General features: G+C 33.4%; 1 protein-coding gene across 17 annotated transcripts in view; it reads left to right on the top strand.

Annotated features, from left to right (window-relative positions):
- The window catches only part of ACBD6 (acyl-CoA binding domain containing 6), a 207,702-nt gene that overhangs the window by 106,319 nt on the left and 75,496 nt on the right, over positions 1-25,887 (top strand). For 15 of the 17 annotated variants that reach the window (XR_007411850.1, XR_007411849.1, XR_003129053.3 and 12 more), the window contains exon 6: positions 10,604-10,693. The exons of the other annotated variants lie outside the window; for them this stretch is intronic. Coding sequence is in view for 10 of the 15 variants with exons in the window: in XM_049112111.1 (XP_048968068.1) it covers positions 10,604-10,693 (90 nt within the window). In the remaining 5 variants the exon portion in view is untranslated. The remainder of the gene's footprint in view (positions 1-10,603; positions 10,694-25,887) is intronic. 17 annotated transcript variants of the gene reach the window in all.

The raw sequence follows: 25,887 nt of genomic DNA, 5'->3' as shown, positions 1-25,887 counted from the left end.
TTATTGCGCTTAAAATTTGCTGTAAGCATATAAAGAAATTTAATTATAGTCATAAAATAAGTCATAGTCATAGAAATATAATTTATAGTAATAAATGATATGCTTGCATTTCCACATATTGAAATAAACACAATCATTTATTGCTGGAAATGTATATATTTGGATCTGTAACTATCATAGCACATGAATATATATATAAAATGCTTTTAAATTCCTATTTCATAATGAAGTTATTTTACTATCAATAAGTATAGCTCCTGGTATATATCTTTTATTTATTCAAGTTGTAATTACTATAAATATAGTAAGGCATGTATTTCTAATTGAAGAAAATTATGTTGTGTTTCTCCAGCTGATATCATAATTAGGATATTGTATTTCTCATAATAGAGAAAAGTTTTATAAAAAAAAACAAGTTTTGTAGTTATACTTACTATACCATTCTCCATATGTTTGTTGATTCTTTCGAATGCTTTGAAGGAAATTACCTTTCTCTTCATCCCTTTACCTTCTTGCTTTGTTTTAAATTTGTGGCTCATGTCCGAGTATAATTTGCATGCTTTTGCCTTGAGAAACTGCTCCAAAATCTGGTGAAAGTGATAGTGTTAACCTAACAAAAGGTTTAAGAAGCAGAATCAGTGTATTGATGCTAAATTTATGCTTTTATTTAAGATTTTAGAAAAAGAAATATATGTCCTTAAATAATTTTCTACATATGAGTATATGTCATTTTGATTGTATATTTGATTAAAATAGTAATTTGAAGGAACTTATTCACATTAATAATGGAGAAATGCATTCTAAACTGTCACGTTATTCTCATTTGCATTAATTCAGGCAGCACCATTTCAAAAGCACCCTAACTTTAATCAGAAGCTTGGATTTAATACAAAATCAGATAATAGTAAAAGTAGGTTAAATGAGCTGTGGCAACTTTCTTTTTATTAACTTTTTATTGTGGTGAAATATACATAACATAAAATTTACCATTTTGACCATTTTGAAATGTATAGTTCTGTGGCCTAAATATATTCACATTGTTGTGTAACTATCACCACCATCCATCTACAGAATTTTTTCATCTTCCACAACCAAAAGTCTGTACTCATTAAGCACTTAACTCCCCATTCCTTCCCCCATCCCCACCTCCCAACAATTACCTTTCTACTTTCTATCTCCATAAATGTAACTACTTTACATTTACTTTACATCACTCATGTTAATGGAATCACAAGTTTTTATCCTTTGTGGGCTTTTCCCACTTAGCATAACATCTTTAGGTTCATCTGTGTTATTGCATATGTCAGAATTTCCTTCCTTTTTGAAACTACATAATACTGCATTGTATGTGTATACCACATGTTGTTTATCCAGATATGTGTCTTTGGATACTTGAGTTGCTTTCATACTTTGGCTATTATGAATAATGTTGCTATGAATGTGAGTGTGCATATTTTTATCTGATTTTTTCCCAGCACTTTACTATGAAAAATTTTAAGCATACAGCAAAGTTGAAAGAATTTTATAGTGAATATCCCTACTACCTGACTTCTACCACTAATATTTTACTGTGCTTTCTTTATCAATATCTATTCATCCTTCTGTCCATCCACCGATCTATCTTATTTTTGATGCATTTCAGAGTATTTTGAAGACCACACATTTCCTTCTAAATGCTTCAGCATCATATCATTAACTAGAAGTCAGTATTAGTTTGGGCTTTTTTTTTTTAAGATTTTATTTATTTATTCATGAGAGACAGAGAGAGAGAGAGAGGCAGAGAGAGGCAGAGACACAGGCAAAGGGAGAAGCAGAGGGAGAAGCAGGCTCCATGCAGAGAGCCCAATGTGGGATTCGAGTCCCGAGGCTCATGCCCTGTACTGAAGGAAGGCGCTAAACCCACTAAGCCACCCAGGGATCCCCAGTTTGGGCTTTTTTTGGGGGGGAGGGTTTTTTTTAAGATAGCATTTACATACAGTGAAATGCACAAATCTTAACTGCACATTCAATTAATATACCTATGTAAGTGAAAGATATAGAACATTACTATCACCCCAGACAGCTCCATCATGCCCCTTCCCAGGTGATTCATTCTTCTAATTCCACAAAAATAACCATTGTTCTGATAATTTTTCTTCTGTAGATTGGTTTTGTGTGTTCTACAACTTTATGTAAATGGAATCATAATATGTACTTTCTGTGTAAGTTTTCTTCCATTTAGCATAATGTTTTTGAGATTCGTTCATTTTGTTGTGTAAATCAATTCTTTCTTTTTTTATATTGCTGAGTAATATTCCATCATATGAATGTATTATGAGCCATTGTTTTGTGATGGACACCTGGGCTATTTTCATGGCAACTTATTATTACTTATTTTATACAGGATAAAGTAATATCTCCCTTGCTTCTTTCTTCATTTGTTAAGTCACTAGCATTATGGCTTAGTAACTCCTTGTGAAGAGATTTTTTTTTTAAGTAGTAAATTTATTTATTTATTTTTAAAGTAGTAAATTTAAAATGCTTCTCAATTCCCTGATAACTCAGCAACACCACTTCTGTTTACCTTAGATCTTAGCCGGTAAAAGAGATTAAAAAATTGCTGATTTAAATATGTCTCACACATATTGGTATGTAGTATTGTTTTTAATGGTGGTAAATAAGTTATCCTACAGGGAGCCACTGGCTTCCATGCAGAGTACATCTTGACACCTTGAACTGCCTCCTGGTCCTAATCTTGTCTTTAAATTTTTGAGACAACATCGTTGATTCACTATTGAGAGGGACGTATAAGTAAGGAGGCATTGTGTAGTGTCTGGTGCTTGCAAGTGAAGGAATTGTCCCTGTAGCCAGCTGCTACAGAAGCAGCAGAGGGTAGAAGATACAGATGGGATAGAGGAGACAGAGACATGAAAGGTTATCAGTAGCTGAAGTCAGTCTCCACCACAGTTGTCACTTGAAACCCAGTTTTTTTGCAGAGAGAAATTCAAGTCAGTCTGTTTGCAGTATGTCCTTTGCACAGAATGGCAAGATGACAATTCTCACAAATTTAAAAATATCAAATTTGCCATGTTTTTGTTCACTGTACCTGTGGTGTACATTTTGTATCTATTCTCAGTATACCATAAGAACATCAAGACTTATTTTATAATGCATTCTCTTTTCATTTAATGTATGGTATCAGGAGAAAATCTAGTTTAAAAAAATTCTACAGGTATAAAGACAAGTAACTAAGGATATCAACGAAGCATTTAAAATATTAAGACCTGTTCTTTACTTTTCAGAAGGTATGAAAGTAATACCACTTATTAGGTTAGCTGCCACCCTGCACTTTCAAAGCACTTAAGAGTCATTCATCTGTCTGAGGTAGGACAGTATTTGCACTCTTGGTTAACAGATGAGAACTCTTTTTTACCCCCCTGTGTTTTACTGTATATGAATTCCAGAATTTATTTAGAGCTCTCCAAATAGTGCTTCTTAGTCTCCTTGTGGCCAAAGATTCCTTTTAATAATGGCTTTCCCCCCTAATCTCCTAAATACTTGTAGAATATTTTATCAGGAGAGTTGTTAAACTAGAAACAAACAAGGAATTGTCAGCTTTTGTGGTAGCAGTAAAAATACATTTAACTTGGTAATTTGTAGGAGATTTATCATTCATAGAAAATAAAGCAATTACATAAAAAAACAGTGAACTACTTTATGAATTTGGATAGTCTTTAAGAAACTATAGCTTTAATGTGTACCTAATTCATGGTTTTTCTTTTAGAGGAGAGATTATGAAATCCTGTATCTAAAATAATTTAATAATTGCATTATATTGGTCAAGGTATGTGTATGGTTAACAGAGAAGAAAGAAGGTGTTTACTTCCTGATATTGTCCTGAATGTTTATGAGGATAGAATCTTTGCAAATTACTGGTTATTACTTGAATTAATAATCTTAAATTAGAGCATGTTTAGAGGAACTTTATAATTTGAAGTAAAGAAAAATCACATTTGGACACCTGGCTGTGCTGGTCTTTGTTCATTTAAGTACAAAGCATTTTAAAACCAAAGATTCCAAAGCCTAATTCGTTTTATTTTTGCTTGTTTACAAGTATGTTTAATCTTGCTCTTGTTTTGAGCTTTTTAATACTGCATAAAAACATTAATCATTAGGTGGTCTTAATGTAGATATCTTCAGCACTTCTACAGAAAGTCATTGTCAGAATTCATTCTAATTCAAGGTTAATTAGTGTACCATTAAAATAATGTGTTACAAAAATTAATTACATCACAGGTCAAAAAACGTATTAAAAAGCGTAGTGTAAATGTCTGAGAGCACATCATCCTCCTTAAAACATTGCTAGACTCATGCTACCATTCTGGAAAATATGTTTAAAGTGGAAATCACTATTGAGGTCCAGTCATAGGTGTTTCCCCTAAAGTAAATTTTTGGCACCACATATGGGAAATTTAAAATATAACTCCCATTAACAGTAAAATGTGTTGCTTGTCTACTTTCCCATTGCAACAGCTAAGGATTTATATTTTAGCATTAGTCGATATAACCCTATTGGGTTAAAACCTAAGGAGAAATCAGGAACCTGGTTGAAAAGTAGAAATTATCTATACATTTTGAAGTAAAAGTACTAGATATATTAATATTATGGTTTTTTTACTTAACTATTAGGTACTTTGGTAGGTGCCCTATGTAAGTATATCACATATCATTTTAACTATATGGTAATTCTTGTTAATAGCTTAACTTAATAGCCATAAAATATATACTTAAAATTAGAACAAAAAAAGACTTTGAAATTCTGATTCTTTTAATGTAAAAAGCTGTGAAACAGTTAAATCGAACCATAGAATATTTTAAACATTGGTATTTTTCCCCAAGAGTCTTATTACAATATCTGATTGTCCATATGAAAGGTTTTGGAATTTGTGCCTTAGTAACAGCAGGTCAATACACATTGGAGCTACAGAAATTTTAACATGGGAAACTCTTTTCTCTACTCAACAAATGCATTGTTTACTTGGCTTTTAGAACTGTCTCCTTTAAAGGAAATTCTTAGTGGGCTCTGAACAAAATAGTTTTGCTACTGTAACAAATTGTGAAGAATTTGCCCATATTTTAAAAATTTTTGATTTTTATGTGTGTGTAAATTCAAAGTAAATAAAAATAAATTGAGCAAATAAAAAAAGAATAATTTGTAGGGAAGAAGTTATCTTTTTTTTTATTGTTTGCTTCAAGAATAAATCTGGTTTAATTAGTCAAACTACTAGGTGCGTGAAGAGAGTCTGAAAGATAAAAACTATAAATTGGGTTTAGAAAAGCTTTCTCAAAAAGTGCTTACTTTAAAACCATCTTTGTCCCAGCTTATATCTTCTTAAATCTTTTGTAAAATGACATAAAGTAGGGATTTCAACTTAATGCAGAAAAGCATTCCATTGTTTAGAAATGACATCACTTCTACCCTCAAAAAGTAGGGTTAAACTATGTACCACTCATTTCTTCAGAAAAGCCCTTAGCTTCTGGGTTTTTAAAAATTCTTTGGACCAAGTAGGCTTCTTTAATTAACTAAATCAAGATTTTCTGATAGTGGAGAATAGAATTAACATGTTGATAGTAACTGTGTGGTAAACAGTGGTTAAATGTTCCATATTTAGTACTTTGTCTTCTAACAGTTAATCATCTATTTTGTTTTGCAAGTGCAGCATTTGAAGATAGACACAAGCAGACTATATTAGTGTTTTTTTTTAATGTTTCAGAATGTAAACTTGGAATATTAATGGGCAATGCCTAGTTTCAAACTGACTAAATTTTCTTACATTTTAAGGAATATGAATTAATTCATATGTACTGAGTGTGATTTCTACCTAAGTTTAAGTACTCACATTTGATTCGTAAGATTTATTTCACCAGAAGTGAACATAATAAATTAAGAAAACTATTTTTTACATTTATAAAGCTCTTTAAAATTAACAGGGCATTATCTTATAGTTCATTCATTCAACAAATACTGTTGATGTTACTGTTGTTAGTATTATCCTTTTTTTCACTCTGTGGGTGAGTAAATGGATCAGGCTGAAGTAAGTTATTGGGCTAGTACATAATGGATTCCAGAAATAGAATGCAGGATTTCCAATTGATTTAGAAAAGTCTACTGCCTTTCCCATAGAGCATTTTATATCAGCTATTCTTAAAATAATTAACCTACAGTTTTACATATTACTTTTCTTTCTTAAAACATTATATCTTTTAGTACATACCTATTAATAATTACTTGAATGACCAAAATGCTGCAATCAAAAGACACGGGGTGGCAGAATGGATAAAAAAAAAAAAAAAGACCCATCTATATGTTGCCTTCAAGAGAGTCACCTTGGATCTAAAGACACATACAGACTGAAAAGTGAAGAGATGGAAAAACATTTGCCATGCAAATGGAAACAAGGAAGAGGCTGGGGTAGCAATACTTAAATCAGACAAAATAGACTTTAAAACAAAGATTGTTAATACAAAGAAGAGCATTACATAATGATAAAGGGATCAGTCCAACAAGAAGATAGAAGAATTGTAAATATCTCTGCACCCAACATTGGAGCACCTAAATACATAAATTAAATATTAATGGACATAAAGAGAGAAAGTGATGGTAATAAAGTAATAGGTGATTTAACACCCCATTTATATCAGTGAATAAATTTAGACAAAATTAATAAAGAAACAATGTCATTGAATGATACATTATATTAGATGCATATTACACATATATACTGAACATTCCATTCAAAGGAAACAGAATACACATTCTTTTGAAGTGCTCATGGAACATAATCCAGAATAGATCACATGTTAGGCCACAAAACAAGTCTCAATTAATTTAAGAATATGAAATCTCACCATGCGTTTTTTTTCTGATCACAACAGTCTGAAACATAGATTACAAGAAAAAAAAACTGGAAAAAAACCCCCAAACTTATGGAGGCTAAACAACCAGTGGATCAGTGAAGAAATCAAAGAAGAAATAAAAAACATGGAGACAAATAAAAATGAAAACACAAAGATCCAAAATCTTTGGAATGCAGTGAAAGCAGTTCTTAGAAGAAAGTGTACAGCAATACAGGCCTGCCTCAAGAAACAAGAAAAAGCTCAAATAAACAATCTAACCTTACACTTAAAAGAACTAGAAAAAGAAGAACAAAGCCAAGGTGAGTAGAAGAAAGGAAATAATGAAGAACAGAGGCTAAAGAAATGACATAAAGACTAAAAAGTTTTAAAAAATCAATGAAATCAGGAGCAGGTTCTTTGAAAAGATAAACAAAATTGATAACTTTTAATCATACTCATCGGGTGGGGAATGGCCCAAATAAAGTCAGAAACAAAGGAGAAGTAACAGCTGACACCATAGAAATACAAAGTATTTTAAGATACTACTGTGAAAAATTATATGCCAACAATTTGGACAACCTAGAAAAAATGGATAAATTCCTAGAAACATACAACCTTCCAAAACTAAATCAAGAAGAAATAGAAAATCTGAAAATCCATTAACAAAATTGAATTGGTAATCAAAAAACTACCAAAATATAAATGTCTAGAACCAGATGGATCCACAGGTGAATTCTATCAAACATTTAAAGAAGAGTCAATACCTATTATCCTTAAACTGTTCTAAAAAATAGAAGAGGAAGGAAAGCTTTCAAATACATTCTATGAGACCATTATTACCCTGATACCAAAATTGGGCAAAGACACCAGTAAAAAAGAAAACTACAAGTCAATATCCCTGATAAACATAGATGCAAAAATCCTCAACAAAATATTACTAAACCACATTCATAATACATTGAAAGGATCATTTACCACAATCAAGTGAGATATACTCTGAGATTTATTCTGAGACTGCAAGGATGGTTCAGTATTCACAAATCAATGTGATACACTACATCAATAAAATGAAGGATGAAAATCATATGATCATCTTAATAGATGCAGAAAAAGCATTTGACAAAATTTGACATCTGTTCATGATAGGAACTCAACAAAATGGGTTTAGAGGGAAAATACCTCAACATAATAAAGGCCACATATGAAAGACCTACAATTAACACCATACTCAATGGTGAAAAACTGAGAGCTGGACAAGGATGTCCACTGTTACCACTTTATTCAATATAGTACTGGAAATCCTAGCTATAGCAATTATACAAGAAAAAGAAATAGGGGATCCCTGGGTGGCTCAGTGGTTTAGCTCTGCCTTCAGCCCAGGGCGTGATCTTGGAATTCTGGGATCGAGTCCCACATCAGCTCCCTGCATGGAGCCTGCTTCTCCCTCTGCCTGTGTCTCTGCCTCTCTCTGTCTCTGTGTTTCTCATGAATAAATAAGTAAAATCTTAAAAAAAAAAAGAAATAAAAAGAAATAAAGGCATCCATCCATACTGGTAAGGAAGAGGTTAAAGTGTCCCTATTTGCAGATGACTTGATACTATACAGAGAAAACCCTAAAGGCTCCACCAGAAAGCTACTAGAACTGATAAACGAATTCAGTGAAGTTGTAAGATACAAAATTAATACTCAGAAATCAGCATTTTCTATACACTAATAACAAAAAAAAAGAAATTAAGAAAAAAATTCATGTACAATTGCACCAAAAGTAATAAAATACCTAGGAATAAACTTATCTGTGAGGATAAAGACCTATACTCTAAAAACTATAAAACATTGATGAAAGAAATTAAAGACAACACAAACAAATGGATATTCCCTGCTCGTGGATTGAAAGAACCAATATTGTTAAAGTGTTTACTACCCAGAGCAAGCTACAGAGTCAGTGCAATCCCTATCAGAATACCAACAATATTTTTCACAGAATGAGAAAAAAATAATCCTAAAATTTGGGTGGAACCACAAAAGAGCCTGAATAGCTAAAGCAATCTTGAGAAAGAAAAAGCTGCAGATATCCTAATTCCAGGGTTCAAGATAACACTACAAAACTGTAGTCATCAAAATGGTATGGTATTTGCACAAAATAGACACATAGATGAATGGAATAGAGAGCCCAAATATAAACCCATGCTCATATGGTCAATCTGTGACAAAGGCAAAGATATACAATAGGGAAAAGATAGTTTCTTCAAGAAATGGTGCTAAGAAAAGTAGACAGCTACATGTAAAAGAATAAAAGTGAAAGAAAAAAAAAAGTGGACCACTACCTCACACCATCTGCAAAAATAAACTCAAAATGGATTAAAGCCTGTGAGACCTGAAGCCATAAAAATCCTAGAAGAGAACACAGGTAGTAATTTCTCTGACTTAGGCCATAGCAACATTTTTCTAGATAAGTATCCTAAGGTGAGGGAAACAAAAGCAAAAATAAACTTTTGAGAATGTATCAAAATAAGAAGCTTTTGCACAGTGAAGGAAACCATCAGCAAAACAAAAAGGCAACCTACTGAATGGGAAAAGATATTTCCAAGTGATATATCCAATGAGGGGTTAATATCCAAAATATATAAAGAGTTCATATGCCTCAACACCAAAAAAATAACCAAATTAAAAAGTGGGCAGAGGACCTGAATAGACATTTTCCCAGACATGTAGATGGCTAATAGACAATTGAAAAGATGCTCAACATCAATAACCATCACAACATGTAGATCTAAAACCACAGTGAGATATTATCTTACATTTGTCAGAATGGTTAAAATAAAAAACACAATAAATAATAAGTGTTGTTGAGGATGTGGAGAAAAAGGAACCCTCCGGCATTTTTGGTGGGAATGTGAATTGGTGCAGTGACTGTGGAAAACAGTATGGAGGTTCCTCAAAAGAAAAAAAAAAACTATATGATCAAAAAAAATACTGTATGACCCAATAATTTCACTGCTGAGTACTTAGCCAAAGAAAACAAAAACACTAATTTGAAAAGGTAAATGCACCCCCATGTCTATTGCAGAATTACATACAGTAGCCAAGATATGGAAGTAGCCTAAGTGTCCATGGATAGATAATGGGTAATGGAGGTGTGATATATCTATATGTGTACACACAAACATGCATGAGCATGCAAATATTACACTCCTTTAAAAAAAGATAAGATCTTGCCGTTTGGCAAGACAAAATGGATGGATCTAGAAGGTATTATGCTAAGTGAAATCAGACTGATAAAGACAAATACCATAGGATTTCACTCATATGTGGAATCTAAAAAGTGAAACATGAATAAACAAAAAGCAGAATAAGATCTATAAATACACAAAAAAACTGATGGTTGTCAGAGGGAAGGGGGTTGAGGATATGGGAAAAATGGGTGAAGGGGAATGGGAGATAGACTTTTAGTTGTGGAATGAATAAATCAAAGGAGTAAAAGGCACAGCATAAGATATATAGTCAGTGATATGTAATAGCATTGCATGGTGACAGATGGCAGCTACACTTGTGAGCACAGCATAATGTATAGAGAAGTTGAATCACTATGTTGTACACCTGAAACTAATGTAACATTGTGCGTCAGTTTACTCAAATGAAAAAAAAAATATATACACAATTCTCAACCAAAAAATAAGTATGTTTTACTTGGCCTCATAACAGGAATAACATTCATTTCTTTTTTCAGGGTAGAACTCTACTCCATTGGGCGTGTGATCGAGGACATAAAGAACTAGTTACAGTCTTGCTACGATATAAAGCTGATATTAACTGTCAGGTAAGAGTGACGAAAAGGGAGCTTTTTACAAAAAATTGAGATAAAATTCATACAACATAAAACTCACCATATTAACCACTTTAAAATATACAGTTCATTGGCATTCATACACTTAACAGTGTTGTGTGACTATCACTTTGTTTCACATTTTCATCACCCCAAAAGGAACCTGGTCCTTTTTTAAAAAAATATTTTTATTTATTCATGAGAGACACTGAGAGAGAGAGGCAGGGACATAAACAGAGGGAGGAGCAGACTTGGTGCAGGGATCCCATGTGGGACTTGATCCTGGGACTCTGGAATCACGCCCTGACCTGAAGGCAGACGCTTCACCACTGAGCCACCCAGGTATCCCAAGGAACCTGGTCCTTACTGAGAGTCTCCCTCATGTCCTCCTCATCACAGACCTTAGCAACAGCTAATCTGCTTTCTTTTCAATGGATTTGCCTATCCTGGATATTTCATATAACCAGTAATAATCAGTGGCTTCTTTCACTTAGCATGATGTTTTTCAAGGTTTATCCATGTAGCATGTAACAGTACTTCATTTTTTTAATCTGGTATATAGATATACCACGTGTTATCATTTCATCAGTTGATGGACAGTTGGGTTATTTCCATTTTTTGGCAGTTGTGAGTTATTGCTATGAACAATTTATGTATGTGTGTTTTTGTTTGAATGCTTGTGTTTGCTTCTTTTGGTTCTGCACCTAAGAGTAGAAATTCAGGGTTGTATGGTAATTTGATGTTTTTGAGGAATGTCCAAACTATTTCCATAGGAATCACATCATTTTACATTCCCACCAGCAACGCATAGGGTTCTAATTTCTCCCCTGCTTTGCCAATACTTATTTTCTTTTCTAATAGCCATAGTAGTGGAGGCAAAGTTATAGCACATCTTGCTTGATTTTGATTTGCATTTCCCTAAAAACTAGTGGTGTTGGTAACTTTTCATGTACTTTTTTAAAAAAGATTTCTTTATTTATGTATTTATTTATTTATTTATTTATTTATTTATTTATTTATTTATTTATTTATGATAGACAGAGAGAGAGAGAGAGGCAGAGACACAGGAGGAGGGAGAAGCAGGCTCCATGCCGGGAGCCCGATGCGGGACTCGATCCTGGAACTCCAGGATCGCACCCTGGGCCAAAGGCAGGCGCTAAACTGCTGAGCCACCAAGGGATCCCCCCTTTTCATGTACTTTTTAACAAAGTCTGTATCTCCTTTGGAGAAATATCTATTCTAGTCTTTCACCACTTTTTAAAATGAGTTTTTCTTTTTGTTAAGATGTGAGAGTTCTTTTTATATTCTGGTTAGTAGACCATCGTCAGACACATGATTTGCAGTTATTTTCTCCCTTTCTGTGGGTTCTTTTCACTTTTTGATAGTGCACTTTGCTGCAAAGTGCACTCTAATCCTGATTTAAGTTCAGTTTATCTGCTTTTTAAAAGATTTATTTATTTATTCATGAGAGACACAGAGAGAGAGAGAGAGGCAGACACAGGCAGAGGGAGAAGCAGGCTCCACACAGGATACAGGATTCCATCCCGGATCCCAGGATCATGCCCTGAGCAGAAGGCAGATGCTCAACCACTGAGCCATCTAGGCATCCCTATTTTTAGTTTTGTTGGTTGTGCTTTTGGTGTCATACCTAAGAAACCATTGCCAAATATAAGGATATTAATATTTACCTTTATATTTTTTGTTTTTTGTTTTTGTTGTACCAAAATATACAAAACGTAAAATTTACCATTTTAACTATTTTTAAGTGTGTAGTTCTGTGGCACCTAGTACATTCACATTGTTTAGTCATCACCACTATTCATATCTAGAACTTTTTCTTCTTCCCCAACTAAAACTCTGAATTGTTACCTAATTCCTCATTCCTCCATCCTGCCAGCTTCTGGCAATCATCATTCTACTTTCTGCCTTCATGAATTTGACTATTCTAAGTGTTTCATGTAAGTGGAATTTTATATTTGTCCTTTTGTGACTGACTTATTTCACTTAATATTTTCAAGGATCATCCATGCTGTTAGTATGTGTCAGAATCTCCTTGCTTTTTAAAACTAGATAATGTGTTATATGTATATACCACATTCTGTTTATCCAAATATCCATCTATGAACACTTGGATTGCTTTCCCCTTTTGTCCATTGTGGTTAATCTTCCTAAGAATTTAGGTAACAAATGTTTCTTTGAGTCCTTGCTTTCACTTTTGAGCATCTACCCAGAAGTAGAATTGCTCAGTCACATGGTAATTCTTTGTTGAATGTTTTGAGGGATCACCATACTGTTTTCCACAGTGGCTACACCATTATACATTACCATCATCCAGGAACAAGTGTTCTAATTTCTTCACATCTTTACCAACACTTGTTATTTTCTGTATTTGTGATAATTAGGTCCTAATGAGTGTGAAGTGGTATCTCTTTGTAGTTTTAATATGCATTTCCCGGTGATTTTGAACGTCTTTTCATGCGATTATCGACCATTTGTCTATCTCCTTTATGTCTTTTGCCCATTTTTAAATTGAGTTGTTTGTATTTTTGTTGGTAAGTTGTAGGAATTCTTTAAATATTTTAGATGTCAGTCCCTTGTCAGATAGTTGATTTGCAAATATTTTCTTCCATCCTGTGAATTGTCTTTCTTTTGTTAGTGTCCTTTGATGCACAAGAGTTTTGATGAAGTCCACCTTACTTATTTTATCTTTTGTTGCCTAGTACTTTTGGTATCATATGCAAGAAATCACTGCCAAATTCAATGTATTGAAGCTTTTTTTTTTTTTTTTTTTTGAAGCTTTTTCCCTATGGTTTCTTTCAGAGTTTTATAATTTTAGGTCATATATTTACATCTTTGACCCATTTTGAGTTAGTTCTTGTATATGGCCTGAGGTAAGGGTCCAACTTCATTTTTTTGCATGTGGATAGTCTGTTTTCTCAGCATCATTTGTTGAAATGTCTTCTGACCATTCAATGGTCAAAAATGATCAAAAATAATTTGAGCATATGTGTGAAGGTTTAGACTTTCTATTCCATTGGTCTATATTTTTGTCTTTATGCCATTATGACACTGGTTTTTTATTATTGTAGCTTTGTAGTAAAATTTGAAATCAGGAACTGTGAGACCTCCAGTTTGCTTTTCTTTTTAAAGTTTTATTTTATTTATTTAAGTAATGTCTGCCCTCAGTGTGGGGCTCAAACTCACAACCCCCAGATTAAGAGTCACATGCTCCTCTGACTGAGCCAGCCAGTTGCCCCACAACTTTGTTTTTCTTTTTCAAGATTGTTTTGGCTATTCTGGATTACTTGATAGGATGAGAAAGGGAGCTCTGGCTAGGCCTTCTAGTACTATGTCAAAAAGAAGTAATAAAAATTAGTATCTTTGTCTTGTTCTAGGTGTTTGCTTTTTAATTTAGTGTATTAGATATAAAATGCTTTTCTTTACATAATACTGGTTGCCATATATATCCATTCCAGTCCAACTCCTTAGGCCTCCTGGGATCATCCTGGTTCTTTCTCATTAAGTCTGAAATTTTTAGTTCTAATTCTACTCCCCATTCTACTCTAAATCTCTTATTTGACCTAAAAGATTTCTCTAGTTTCTTTATTGATTCTATTTCCCATTTCAGCTCATTTTATCCATTCTTATGCTGTTATCCTCTTTTTCATCTCTATTTTGTTTTTTTAACTGTTACAGCCATGTGGAAAAAGCTTAGTTGTGAATAATCCAATTACCTCCCTTTTTATACATGTGCACCTATTCTCTAGGCAAAGCTAGAAAAAATTACTCTGATATTCTCAAAATTCATGGCATCCATCTTTAATTTTGCCTGAAAAGTCCTGTGGTCCTTTTTATTCTCAGATTCTCTCTCATTTCCTAGAGAATAGGCGAAATCTTTGTCACCAACCCGGATCTCAGTCACTAGGTCCAAAAACATATCTTTTCTTGGCTATCCCTCAGGTATTTCAAAGTCACAATATATTACACTGAACCTACCATCTCTCAACAGCTGCCACTACTCCTCACTGTGGTTGGCACCATCATCCAATCAGTTTTCCAGGAATCATCCTTGATTCTTCTCTCCTTTTCATACCATTTCAAGTTGTGTAGGTTCTGCCTTCTAAGTATATCTCCAAATCTACCCACTTCTCTATTTCAGCATTTCCAGTGCACTAGTTCAGGCTTCCTAAATTACTTCAGCAGCTCTGAACTACATTTCTGCTTCTACTTTGATCTTTCAATATATTTTCCACTTTTCCTCTGGAGAGTCTTTCTAAAATGTTAATTTGCAAATGATTCTGGTATACTTTTATTTTTCTACAATAGTCTAAATTTCGTGTACCCTGGAAAGCCCTTCATGATCTTATATCTCCACTTATTTGTCAGCATGCTCCTTGCTTATACCCCATTCCTGGTATGCTAAGCTCCACTCTTTTGAAGGACTTGACATGCTGCTCAACTCTTGGCCTTTACATATGCTGTTTTCTCTCTCCTTCATCCTCCTTCCTATGCCTCAGTTTACACATCACTTCCTCCGGATTAGCCTTCCTTCACTCAGCCACTTAGACATGCCCCAGTAGTTTATAGCACCCTGTTCTTAAGCTCATCAAAGAGTGATCACAGTGCACTTTGTATTTTAATTAGCTAATTATATGTTTGTATTCTCAACACTACCATATATTGGTACTAGAGTTTGGTTTTATCACCAATGCCTTGCATAATATCTGACATACAATAGATGCTCAGTAATTATTGAATAAAATAATATTGGCTTATAAAGAAATTGATAAAATGTTTGAAAAAATAGAACATAAGTACCAAAAAGGACCTAAATAAGCATTTACTATAACTTTTTGTGTATCCTTGTGCTTTATCAGAAGAAATACTTCTTTTTCCATTAGACATGTGTACATTCTTTTTGCACCAGTTTTCTAGCTTTGAGTCATAAGTCAAATCATAGCGTGTTACCATAATCTTGCCTTGAAATACATGTATTTCATTGATTTTTTTTTTAAGTAGGTAGTATGTTTAAAAAAAAAAAAAAACCCTCAGGGACACCTGTGGGGCTCAGCGGTTGAGCATCTGCCTTCAGCTCAGAGTGTGATCCCAGACTTTCAGGATCAAGTCCTGTGTCAGGCTCCTCACGAGGGGCCTGCTTCTCCCTCTGCCTGTGTCTCTGCCTCTCTCTGTGTGTCTCTCATGAATAAATAAATAAAATCTTTAAAAAAAAAACCCTTAAGAAATACAGAAGACTCCTTTCTAAAATCTCTTGCTCCCAACATTGTTTCCCAGCTACCCAGTTCCCTCTTCTGGAGACGAATGTATTACCAGTTTTATATATATCCATTCAGGAAATATTATATATTTATACAAGCATGTACAGTAGCAGTATGTTATAAATTACACACATTATTCTATAACTTGTTTTCTTTATCTTGGAGATCATTCTCTATCAGTATAGATAGTGCTGCCTTACTCTTTTTAATGGTTTGTGGGGTTTTTTACATTTTTTTAAATTTAAATTTAATTTGCCAACATGTAACACCCAGGGCTCATCTCATCAGGTTTTTAATGGTTTTATAATATTCCTTTGTAGAGATGTATCATACTTTACTTAACTGGTACCATATAAATGGACCAATGTGTTGAGCATCCGTTCCTTTAACGAAGAACCATTTGTATTTCATTTTCTGTGAAACACCTGCACATATGTTTTGCTCATTTTCCCACCGATTGATCTTTTCTTCTTAATTTATAGGAGATTTTTATATATTAAGAAAAATTAGCACTTTGTGATACAAATATTACAGTTTTCCCCCATGTTTCCTTCTTGTACTTTCATCATCTCATGGTTTCCTTGATCCGACTAGAATTAATTTGTGTCACATGTATGTAATAGACATTTTATTTTTGTTCAGATGGTGCCGACTTTATTTTTGTATAGATGATTAATCATTTGTTCAGTAATGTTTATTGAATAATCTTAACTCTACTGATCGAAGGATCTTTTTTTGTTCCATATTCTCACTTCCTCTGTGTATTTCAGTGTATTTCTGGGGCTATTTCCTATTCAATTGCTCTGTTTTTCTGTTCGTGTACTCATGCTATGATGTTTTAAGGATTATAGCCTCAAAATTTTTTAATATCTGGTAGGATAGATTCCTTCACTACTTACTGAGAAATTTTCCTGTGATTTTTACAGGAAAAAACAGTTACAGTTTATTTTTCATTGTGAATGTTTAAGTCATGTTTAGTAAGGTAAGTAAGTTTAAAAAGCAAAAATCAACAAAGTATTAGCACTTTTGTGTCTTTTATTTGGTTTGTACTGTTAGGAGGTATTTTGGAGGGAAATGTTCCTAAGTTAGGAATAGCCTGAGGTTTTTGTCTGTTTTTCTTGTATTATGTTTGTTTGATATAAGACAATCCAAAAACTGTCTTATGTGGCTTTTTGGAATACTCTTTCTAGAACACCAGCTTTAATGCAAAGTAAAAGTTTTTTGCAAAATGCAAAAAGGTTTTTTGGATGGTTCATTTAGGTTATGTACAGCCAGTGTTTTCCTTGACATATTTGTATTCACATGACTATATTACCCCTAACCTTGATTTTCCTTTGTTATTGACCATCCTAATCCATCTGATCTAGTTTCAGTTAAGGGAATGCTTTTGGCTTTGTCAGTTTGGATTGCTAACATGCTTCCAAGTAGCAGAGCTTTTGGAGATTAGCTCTCAGAATAGCTTTCCCCTTGTAATTTCTTCTTTGGTTTCATTATTGAAAACTCTTTTCAACTATAGACAATACAAACATAATAAATGGAAGGAAAGGTTCATCTCCCTCATGATTCAATCTTTCTTAAACAATATTATTATTGACTGGCCTATTGGTTGCCAAAAAGGAAAATCAATTTTATTAGAAGTATTTGCTTGGCCACAGATCTTGGTACTAACCCAGCAGAGACAGGCTGATGTTATCAACTATCTGAAGACTAATTTTTACCATTAGCCTGAAACAGAGTAGTAATTAGAGATATGTCAAAGTCTACCCTGTGTTTTTCTGTCATTTTTACCCGTCAGTATATCTCATATATAGTCTTATTGCACTGCAGTTTCTATACTCTGTGATTGATTGGGACTTTTTATTTTACTTCTAAAAAAGACCCTTTATAGATTTCATTTGTTATCTGGCAGTATTATGGACACAGTTTTGTTTCTTTCACTGCTTGATATTGATTTTTAGTTCAATTCTGGAAGGTAGGTTCTTAACCATATTTGAGATTAGGTTATGGGTTAAAACACACACATACACCCACAGACCTCTTGAGTAATTTTGATTTCTCAAGCCCTGGAGAAAGTTAAAACTACTCTCAGAGCACACGGAGTATTTGAATGCTGAAGATTGATTACTAGGTTTTCTTAGATTTATTGTAAAATAATATTAAGGAGCTGAGCATGGTTGGAGAAGTGGGAGCATCTGTGGTGTTAGGGGTTTACACTGTGTACTGGGTGTTAATGCAGTTCTAAAGGAAAATATTTTGTTTGAGTGGTACTGAAATGTGTAAGACCTGGCGATTTATAAATTACATAAATTTATGGTTTATATAATGGTGTAGAGCATCATGCCCTCTCTGTAAATGCCTTGGTGACTATGTGTTGTAAAATATTTCAAAAACATTAAGTTAACTGAACTTACGGTGGTAATCATTTCACACTATATACAAATATTGAATACTTATGTTGTATACCTAAAACTAATATAATTTTGTCTGTCAGTTATATCTCAGTTAAAAAACAACATGGTGGAATAAAAAAATAAATGAATGAATCTGGAAAAAAGGACATTCTATATCCATATGTAGTTTTATGAAATAAATAGAAAATACATTTTTTTAAAAAGCATGGGAATAATGATAAGTTTAGATTTCACCAGGGTATTATGGGGCTTAAAGTAATGACAGTAGCCCCTCTACCTTAAGCTGTCCTGCTGCTCCTGGCCAAGTCTACTTCTCCTCCCCAAGTCCACCAGGTATATTGCTGCCAACAGAGACTTCTCAAGACTTCTGTTTATTATGCCACTGATCTGGGCAAAACTCTCTAATGACTGCATTGCCCATAGGACAAATTCAGAACTCTCTAGATTTCAGTTCAGAGTTCTTCATTATCTGATAAAAGACAAAGAACAAAAAAAAAAAAGTGAGAAAAGTATAAAGCTGTAAATAAAACCATCTATAATTCTCTTATGTATGTGTGTTAAGGGAGGGGTAAGATATAAAACAGTTTTTTGCTGTTTACTGTCTACCAAGCATTTTACGTATATTGTCTCTCTTAGTCTTCACATCAGTCCTATAATGTAGATGTATTGTTGCCTGCATTTTACTGGTGAAGAAACGGGAGTTTGGGAAGTCCTAGAGCTAGTAAGTGACAAAGTTTAGATTTGATCTTGTCATTCTGACTCTAAAGCCCAAGATCTTAACCTCTCCACTGTAAAATTAGAGTACATTTTTTTCTCATCTTTATTTTCTCTACTTACATGTATATAACATATTTTGAAGATATTTGGTACAGGGGCACCTGGCTGGCCTAGTGGTAGAAGTGAGTTTCAGCCTCATTTTGGGTGTAGAGATCACTTAAGAAAATAAATAAAAATTGAAATAAAAGAAAGATATTTGGTACATTATTATACATAGAGTAGTTTTTCTTCATTATTTAAAAGAATTGAGATATAAAATACATATAGTGAGTTACATATACTACAAAAATTTTAAGAACACAAATTAAGACACACAAACGCCTGTACACACACTTGTGTACCTACCACCTGTATCAAAATAGAACATTTCCAAAACCCCTATTAGGTTTCTTTTCTTAAGCAACTTATCAGTATCAATCTTCCCACTCCCACTCTGAGAATTATTATTCTGACTTTTATTGCCATCAATTTGTTCTATCTCTTCTTGAAATTCATATATTTGTAACATATATATTGATTTGGATCAGGTTTATTATCCTCAATATAACATATGTTCAATATAACATATATCCATGTTGTTAACATATATCATTTGTTCCTTTATTTTTATTGCTGTATAATGTTTTATTATATACATGCATATACCACCATTTATCTTTTCTTAATGTCTTGATGAACATTTATATGTTCTTTGAAACAAAAATGTCTATTCAGATCCTGTGCCCACTTTTTTTTTAATTGGATGGGGGAAAAAGTCCATAGAAAGCACAGTAAGATTTTTTAGAAGCAAAATCTAGGGAGACCTGGGTGGCTCAGTGGTTGAGCATCTGCCTTTCACTCAGGTCATGGTCCCCAAGTCCAGGGATCAAGTCCCACATTGGGCTCCCCACAGGGAGCCTGCTTCTTCTACTGCCTATGTCTCTACCTCTCTCTCTGTGCCTCTCATGAATAAATAAAATCTTTTTTTTTTTTTAAAGCAAAATCTATTGAGGGATATAATGGACTCAGGGCCAGTGCTTTTGAAGTAAATCATTTGTGTCTCATGTTGCCATCCTCTCCTGTGTCTGAAATATTTATCTGGATGAAATTAGCTTTGAAAAGACCAATAGTGGTGACATCAAAGGGAAAATATGCCGTAACAGCAGCCTGAAGGCTGTTGAGGACAAGGGAGTAGGTTGGGTACTTTGCTTAAGTGATGGATTCAACTAATTCTATAGGTGGTCTCTATACCTTCAACAGATAGAGCAGATTAATATTAAGAATATATGTCTCCATTTTAAGATTTTTGTCGTCTCTTTATTATTGAGTTGTGAGATTTATTATGTACTCTGAATACAAGGCCCTTATTAGATATATGATTTGCAAATACGTTCTTCCATTCAGTGGATTGTGTTCTTACTGGCTTAAGAGTATCCTTTAAAACACAGAAAGTTTCAATTTTGATGAAGCCCAATATATCTAGTTTTTTTTGTTTGTGTTTTTGGTGTCATTTCTAAGAAACTTGTTAAATCAGAGATCATAGTGGGACACCTGGGTGGCTCAGCGGTTGAGCATCTGCCTTCAGCTCAGGGCATGATCCCAGGGTCCAGGGATTGAGTGAGTCCTGCATCGGGCTTCTCAGAGGGAGCCTGCTTCTTCCTCTGCCTATGTCTCTGCCTCTCTGTCTGTGTCTCTCAGAATAAATAAATAAAATCTTTTAAATAAAAAAAAACGGGTAAAAATAATATACTATCCTTTACTCTTGAGTTTTTAAAATTACACTTGACCACCAAATCAAAAAGTTTAACATCATCTGATGTTAAATATCCTACTGCTCCAAAGGATACATTTAAGAGAATTACATTAGGATAGGGGGAACACTTCTAGTTTCAGCTCTAAATGTTAAAGAACAGGGTAGCCCTGGTGGCTCAATGGTTTAACGCCGTCTTCGACCCAGGGCGTGATCCTGGAGATCCAGGATGGAGTCCTACGTCGGGTTCCCTGCGTGGAGCCTGTTTCTCCCTCTGCCTATGTCTCTGCCTCTCTCTCTGAGTCTCTCATGAATAAATAAACACTTTTAAAAAATAAAATAAATGTTAAAGAACATAGAAACTATCAGTCCTTACAACAACAAAAAATAATCATGGGTTACAAAATGTTTTTCTGCTCCCTACACCTTACCATCACAGCAATGTGGCTTTTAACAGTAGAAGAGTTACAAGACATTGAGTCTTTTTAAATAGGAGTTTTTAGGGAAACCCAAAGATGGCAGGGGAGATAAAAACAGGAAACTGAAGCCCTAGTTCCTACAACTACAGTAAACATTGAACACAGCCAAATTGATATAAAACCTCACACTAAAGTTTTGTTTACCATAGTTTCTATTATTGGATACTTCACATATAGCTCTCAATAAAAGACTACAGGGCATGGTGTACAGCAAGAAATAACAGTCTGACAGCAAGTATCAGAGCCAGACTCACCTATGACACAGATTTTGGAATTAGCTGATGGGCAATTTGTTTGATTAATGATAATATGTTAAATAATCTAATGGAAAAAAATGAAGCTTGTATAAGAGGAATGGATCATGTAAGCAGAAAGATGGAAATTAAAATTAAACAGAAATACTAGAAATAAAAAATGCTGTAATAGAAATGAAGAATGAATACCTTTGGAAGATTCTTCAGAAGATTGTACACAGGGAGGAATTAGTGAACTTGAAAGATAAGTCAGTATGAACTTCTAAAACTGAAATGCAAAGAAAAAAATAGTTAAATATAAAAAGAATTTCTGAGAACCGTTGGGTAATTTTGACCATAACATACATGTAATTAGAATATCAGAAGGGGAAGAAAAAATGGAGCAAAAGAAGTGTTTGAATGGCTGATAGTTTTACAAAAGTAATGGCAGACACCAAGCCACAAATCCAGAGAGCTCAGCAAACACTAAACAGGATAAATATAATTTTACAAAGGGAGGAAGCTAAATAGAGGTAAGGCTTCTACAATTTTATCAAAATGATAAAATATCAATACCAGTAAATAGTAAACACATATGCACACACACAGTAATACCTAGATCAATGACTTTAAAATACTATACAAAAATAATAATAGTAAGCACTATAGGTGAATTAACATTTAGGTGAATTCACCAGTGAGGCCATCTGAACATGGAAGCCTTCAAATTATAAGTTCAATTTCTTTAAATGATACAAGACTGTTCAAATCTTCTATTTTTTCTTTGATCAGTTTTAATAAATTGGTTTTTTTCAAGGAATTTGTCCATTTCATCTAAACTTATAAAAGGTTGACCTAAAGTCATTCATAATATTATCTTGTGTGTTAGTGTCTGTAGTGTTATTGTGACCTTTTTTTTTTTTTTTTAAGATTTTATTTATTTATTCATGAGAGGCAGAGACACAGGCAGAGGGAGAAGCAGGCTCCATGCAGGAACCCCCAAGTGGGACTCGATCCTGGGTCTCCAGGATCACACCCTGGGCTGAGGGCGGCACTAAACCGCTGAGCCACTGGGGCTATCCTATTGTGACATTTTTTAATCTCTGATATTGGTAACTTTTTTTACCAATAATTTTTGCTAAGCATTTGTTAACCTTATTAATCTTTTCAAAGAACTAGTTTTCAGCTTTGTTGTCTCCATAGTACATTTGGTGTCTGTGTCATTGATTTTTGTTCTTTGTTCCTTCCCCCTACTTCTTTTTTGGATTTAATTTGCTGTGATTTTTTTTTTCTGGCCTTTTGAGATAGAAGCTTAGGTATTAATTTTCCGGTATTCTTTTCTAATAGGTATAGTTAGAGGTAAAAATTTCTTTTTATGCATACTTTAAAGGCATTTAGCAAATTTTGAGATATTTTTATTATCCTCTAGTCAAGATATTTTTAAATTTCCACTGTGATTTCTTTCTTGGAATCATGGGTTATTTAGATGTTTGTTGTTTAAGTGCCCAACATTTTGGGAATTTATAGTTCTCTTTCTGTATTCAATTCTGTTGTGAATCTATTATGAGAGAACATACTCTGAAGATTTTTAGTATTTTGAAATTAATAGTTGCTTTTTGGCCCTTTATATGGTGCATTTTGGGGAATGTTGCATATTCACTTGAAAAGACTATTTTGCAGTTTGGTGTCTTTTGGTGTAACTATCATTTTCATGAGGTTGGTTAATAGTGTTAGTCAAGTATTCTATATTCTTACTCATTTTTTTGTCTCCTTATTGTCAGCTACTGAGAAAATTGTGTTAAAATCTCCAATTATAATTTATTTATCTTCTTTTAGTGATGTTCCTTTTTATATACCTTCAAACTATGTTATTGGATACAAATCTAAGATCGTTTTAAGCTGTTGAATTGACCCTTTTATCATTGAGAAATGCTTATTTTAAAATCTATTAATTCTTAGTGTCTTAAAATGTATTTTGTTCAATGTTATATAGTTATATCAGTTTTTCTATGGATAGTGTTTGCCTTTTATATTTTTTTCTATCCTTTAAATTTTATACTATCTCTGTGTTAGTCTGCTTGGGCTGCCATGACAAAACACAGAGTGGCTTAAGTAGCAGACATTTTCTTACAGCTCTGGAGGTTTCAGATATTTCTGAAAGCAAGTTTGGTTTCTGGTGAGACTTCTCATAGTGGCTTGCAGACAGCTATCTTCTCACTGTGTTCTCACATGGCCTTTGTGCTCACAGAGAGATCTCTGGTGTCTCCTTTTTTTCTGATAAGAGAACAGCCCTATTGGATCAAGGCCCTTCTTCTATGACCTCATTTAACCTTAATTACCACCTTAAAAGCCCTGCCTCCAAATATAGTCACATTGGGGGGAACGACTTCAACTTTAGAATTTGAGGAGAACAATGCATATTAATTCATATTAACACTATGTATTTAAGGTGTGTTTCTTATAAATAGCATGTATTTTGGTCTTGGTTTTTATTCAGAATTTTATCTTTTAATGGCAAGGTTTAATTTATTTACATTTAATGCAATTAGTAGTATTATTCCATTTAATTTTGCCATCTTTCTGTTTGTTGTCTGTTTCACCTGCTTTTTATTTCTCTACTTTTCCCAATTTTTTCTGTATTTATCAAGTATTTTTTTTATTATTTCATTTTGCCTTCTTTAATGGGTATTTGCTATTCCTTTTACAATAATTCTTTCAGTGATTGTGACAGAAATTGCAAAATAGTGCCTTATTACAGTCTGCCTTAATTTAATGCTTTTGCCTCCTCCTGAACTGTGTAAAAATCTTAAAATGATATAATTCTTTTTATGTTTTTTTTCCTGCTTATATTGCTATAACTATGATACATTTTTACTTCATTATTTGCTACATATCTCACAGGAAACTGTTGTAGCATTAAACAGTCAATAGTCTTTTATCTTTATTCACATAAGTGATGGTTTTTCATTCCTTCTTTTTGATGTTTTTTATCCCTTCTTGTACTTTTCTGATCTCATCTGGTATTATTTTTCTTTTGCCTGAAGAACTTACTTAAGTATTTCTAATAGTATTGACTTATAGTGATGGGTCATCTCAGCTTTAGTTATTGAATATCAGTCTATTTCACTTATAGTTTAAAAAGATAATTTTTCTCTTTAGAGAATTCTTTGTTTAGAGCTGTCATTCCATTTTCTTCTAGCTCTCATATTTTCTTCTTAGAAGTTAGCTATAAGTCTTAGTGTTCTTACCTCAAGGATGATGTCTTTTGGTCTGACAGCATTTAAGATTTTTCCAATATATGTAAGTCTTAGTGTTCTTACCTCAAGGATGATGTCTTTTGGTCTGACAGCATTTAAGATTTTTCCAATATATATATATTATTTTCCAGGTGTGACCAAATGGGTGTTGTTGTTTAACTGCTTGGGGTCTGCTGAACCTTTTGACATACCTTCTCTTGATTTTGGAAAATTTTTCACTGTGATGTCTTCAGATACTACTTCTGCTCCATTCTGTTATCCAGAATTATAATTTCTCGTACTTTAGACCATTTGTCATGTATTCTAAAAATCATGTATTCTCTTTTGTTGTTTTTATTTGCTTTATATTACTGTTTAGTTCTCTAAGTGCTTCAGTTGGGATAATTTTTGTTGATTCATCTTTGTCTTTGATAATCTTCTGCTTTAAGACTCTATTTAGTTCTTAATTACAGACATTGTAATTTTTCACTTCTAGAATGACCATTTGATTAACTTTACCCAATCCTCCCTTTAAAAAAAAGAATTTATTTATTTGACAGAGCAAGAGAGCACAAGCAGGGAGAGTGCAGAGAGGGAGAGGAATTATCAGGCTCCTCACTGAGCAGGGAGCCCAATACAGGACTCAATCCCAGGACCGTGAGATCATGACCTGAGCCAAAACTAAGAGTTGGAGGCTCAACCAACTGAGCCACCCGGGTGTCCTCCAGAGGATCTTTTATAATGAAAGGATTCAATTTAGAATCACACATTGCATTTGATTAACATGTCAAAAAGGGCCTCCTTTAGTCTGGAACAATTATGCAGTTTCTCCTTGACCTTTATGATTTTGATATCTTTAAAGATTACAGAGGAGTTATTTTTTAGACTATTTCTCAGTTGGAGTTTATCTGATGTTTCCTCCTGATTATGTTATTCATCTCTACAACATCAATGATGTTGTAGAAGTGATAATGTATTCTTATTGGAACCCATCTGATAGCACATACTTTTAGTTTGACCCATTACTGATGTTTATTTTGATCACTT

Source organism: Canis lupus, chromosome 7 (genome assembly GCF_003254725.2).
Source record: "Canis lupus dingo isolate Sandy chromosome 7, ASM325472v2, whole genome shotgun sequence".
Lineage (NCBI taxonomy): Eukaryota > Metazoa > Chordata > Mammalia > Carnivora > Canidae > Canis > Canis lupus.
This window is presented reverse-complemented; position numbering and strand designations above follow the sequence as displayed.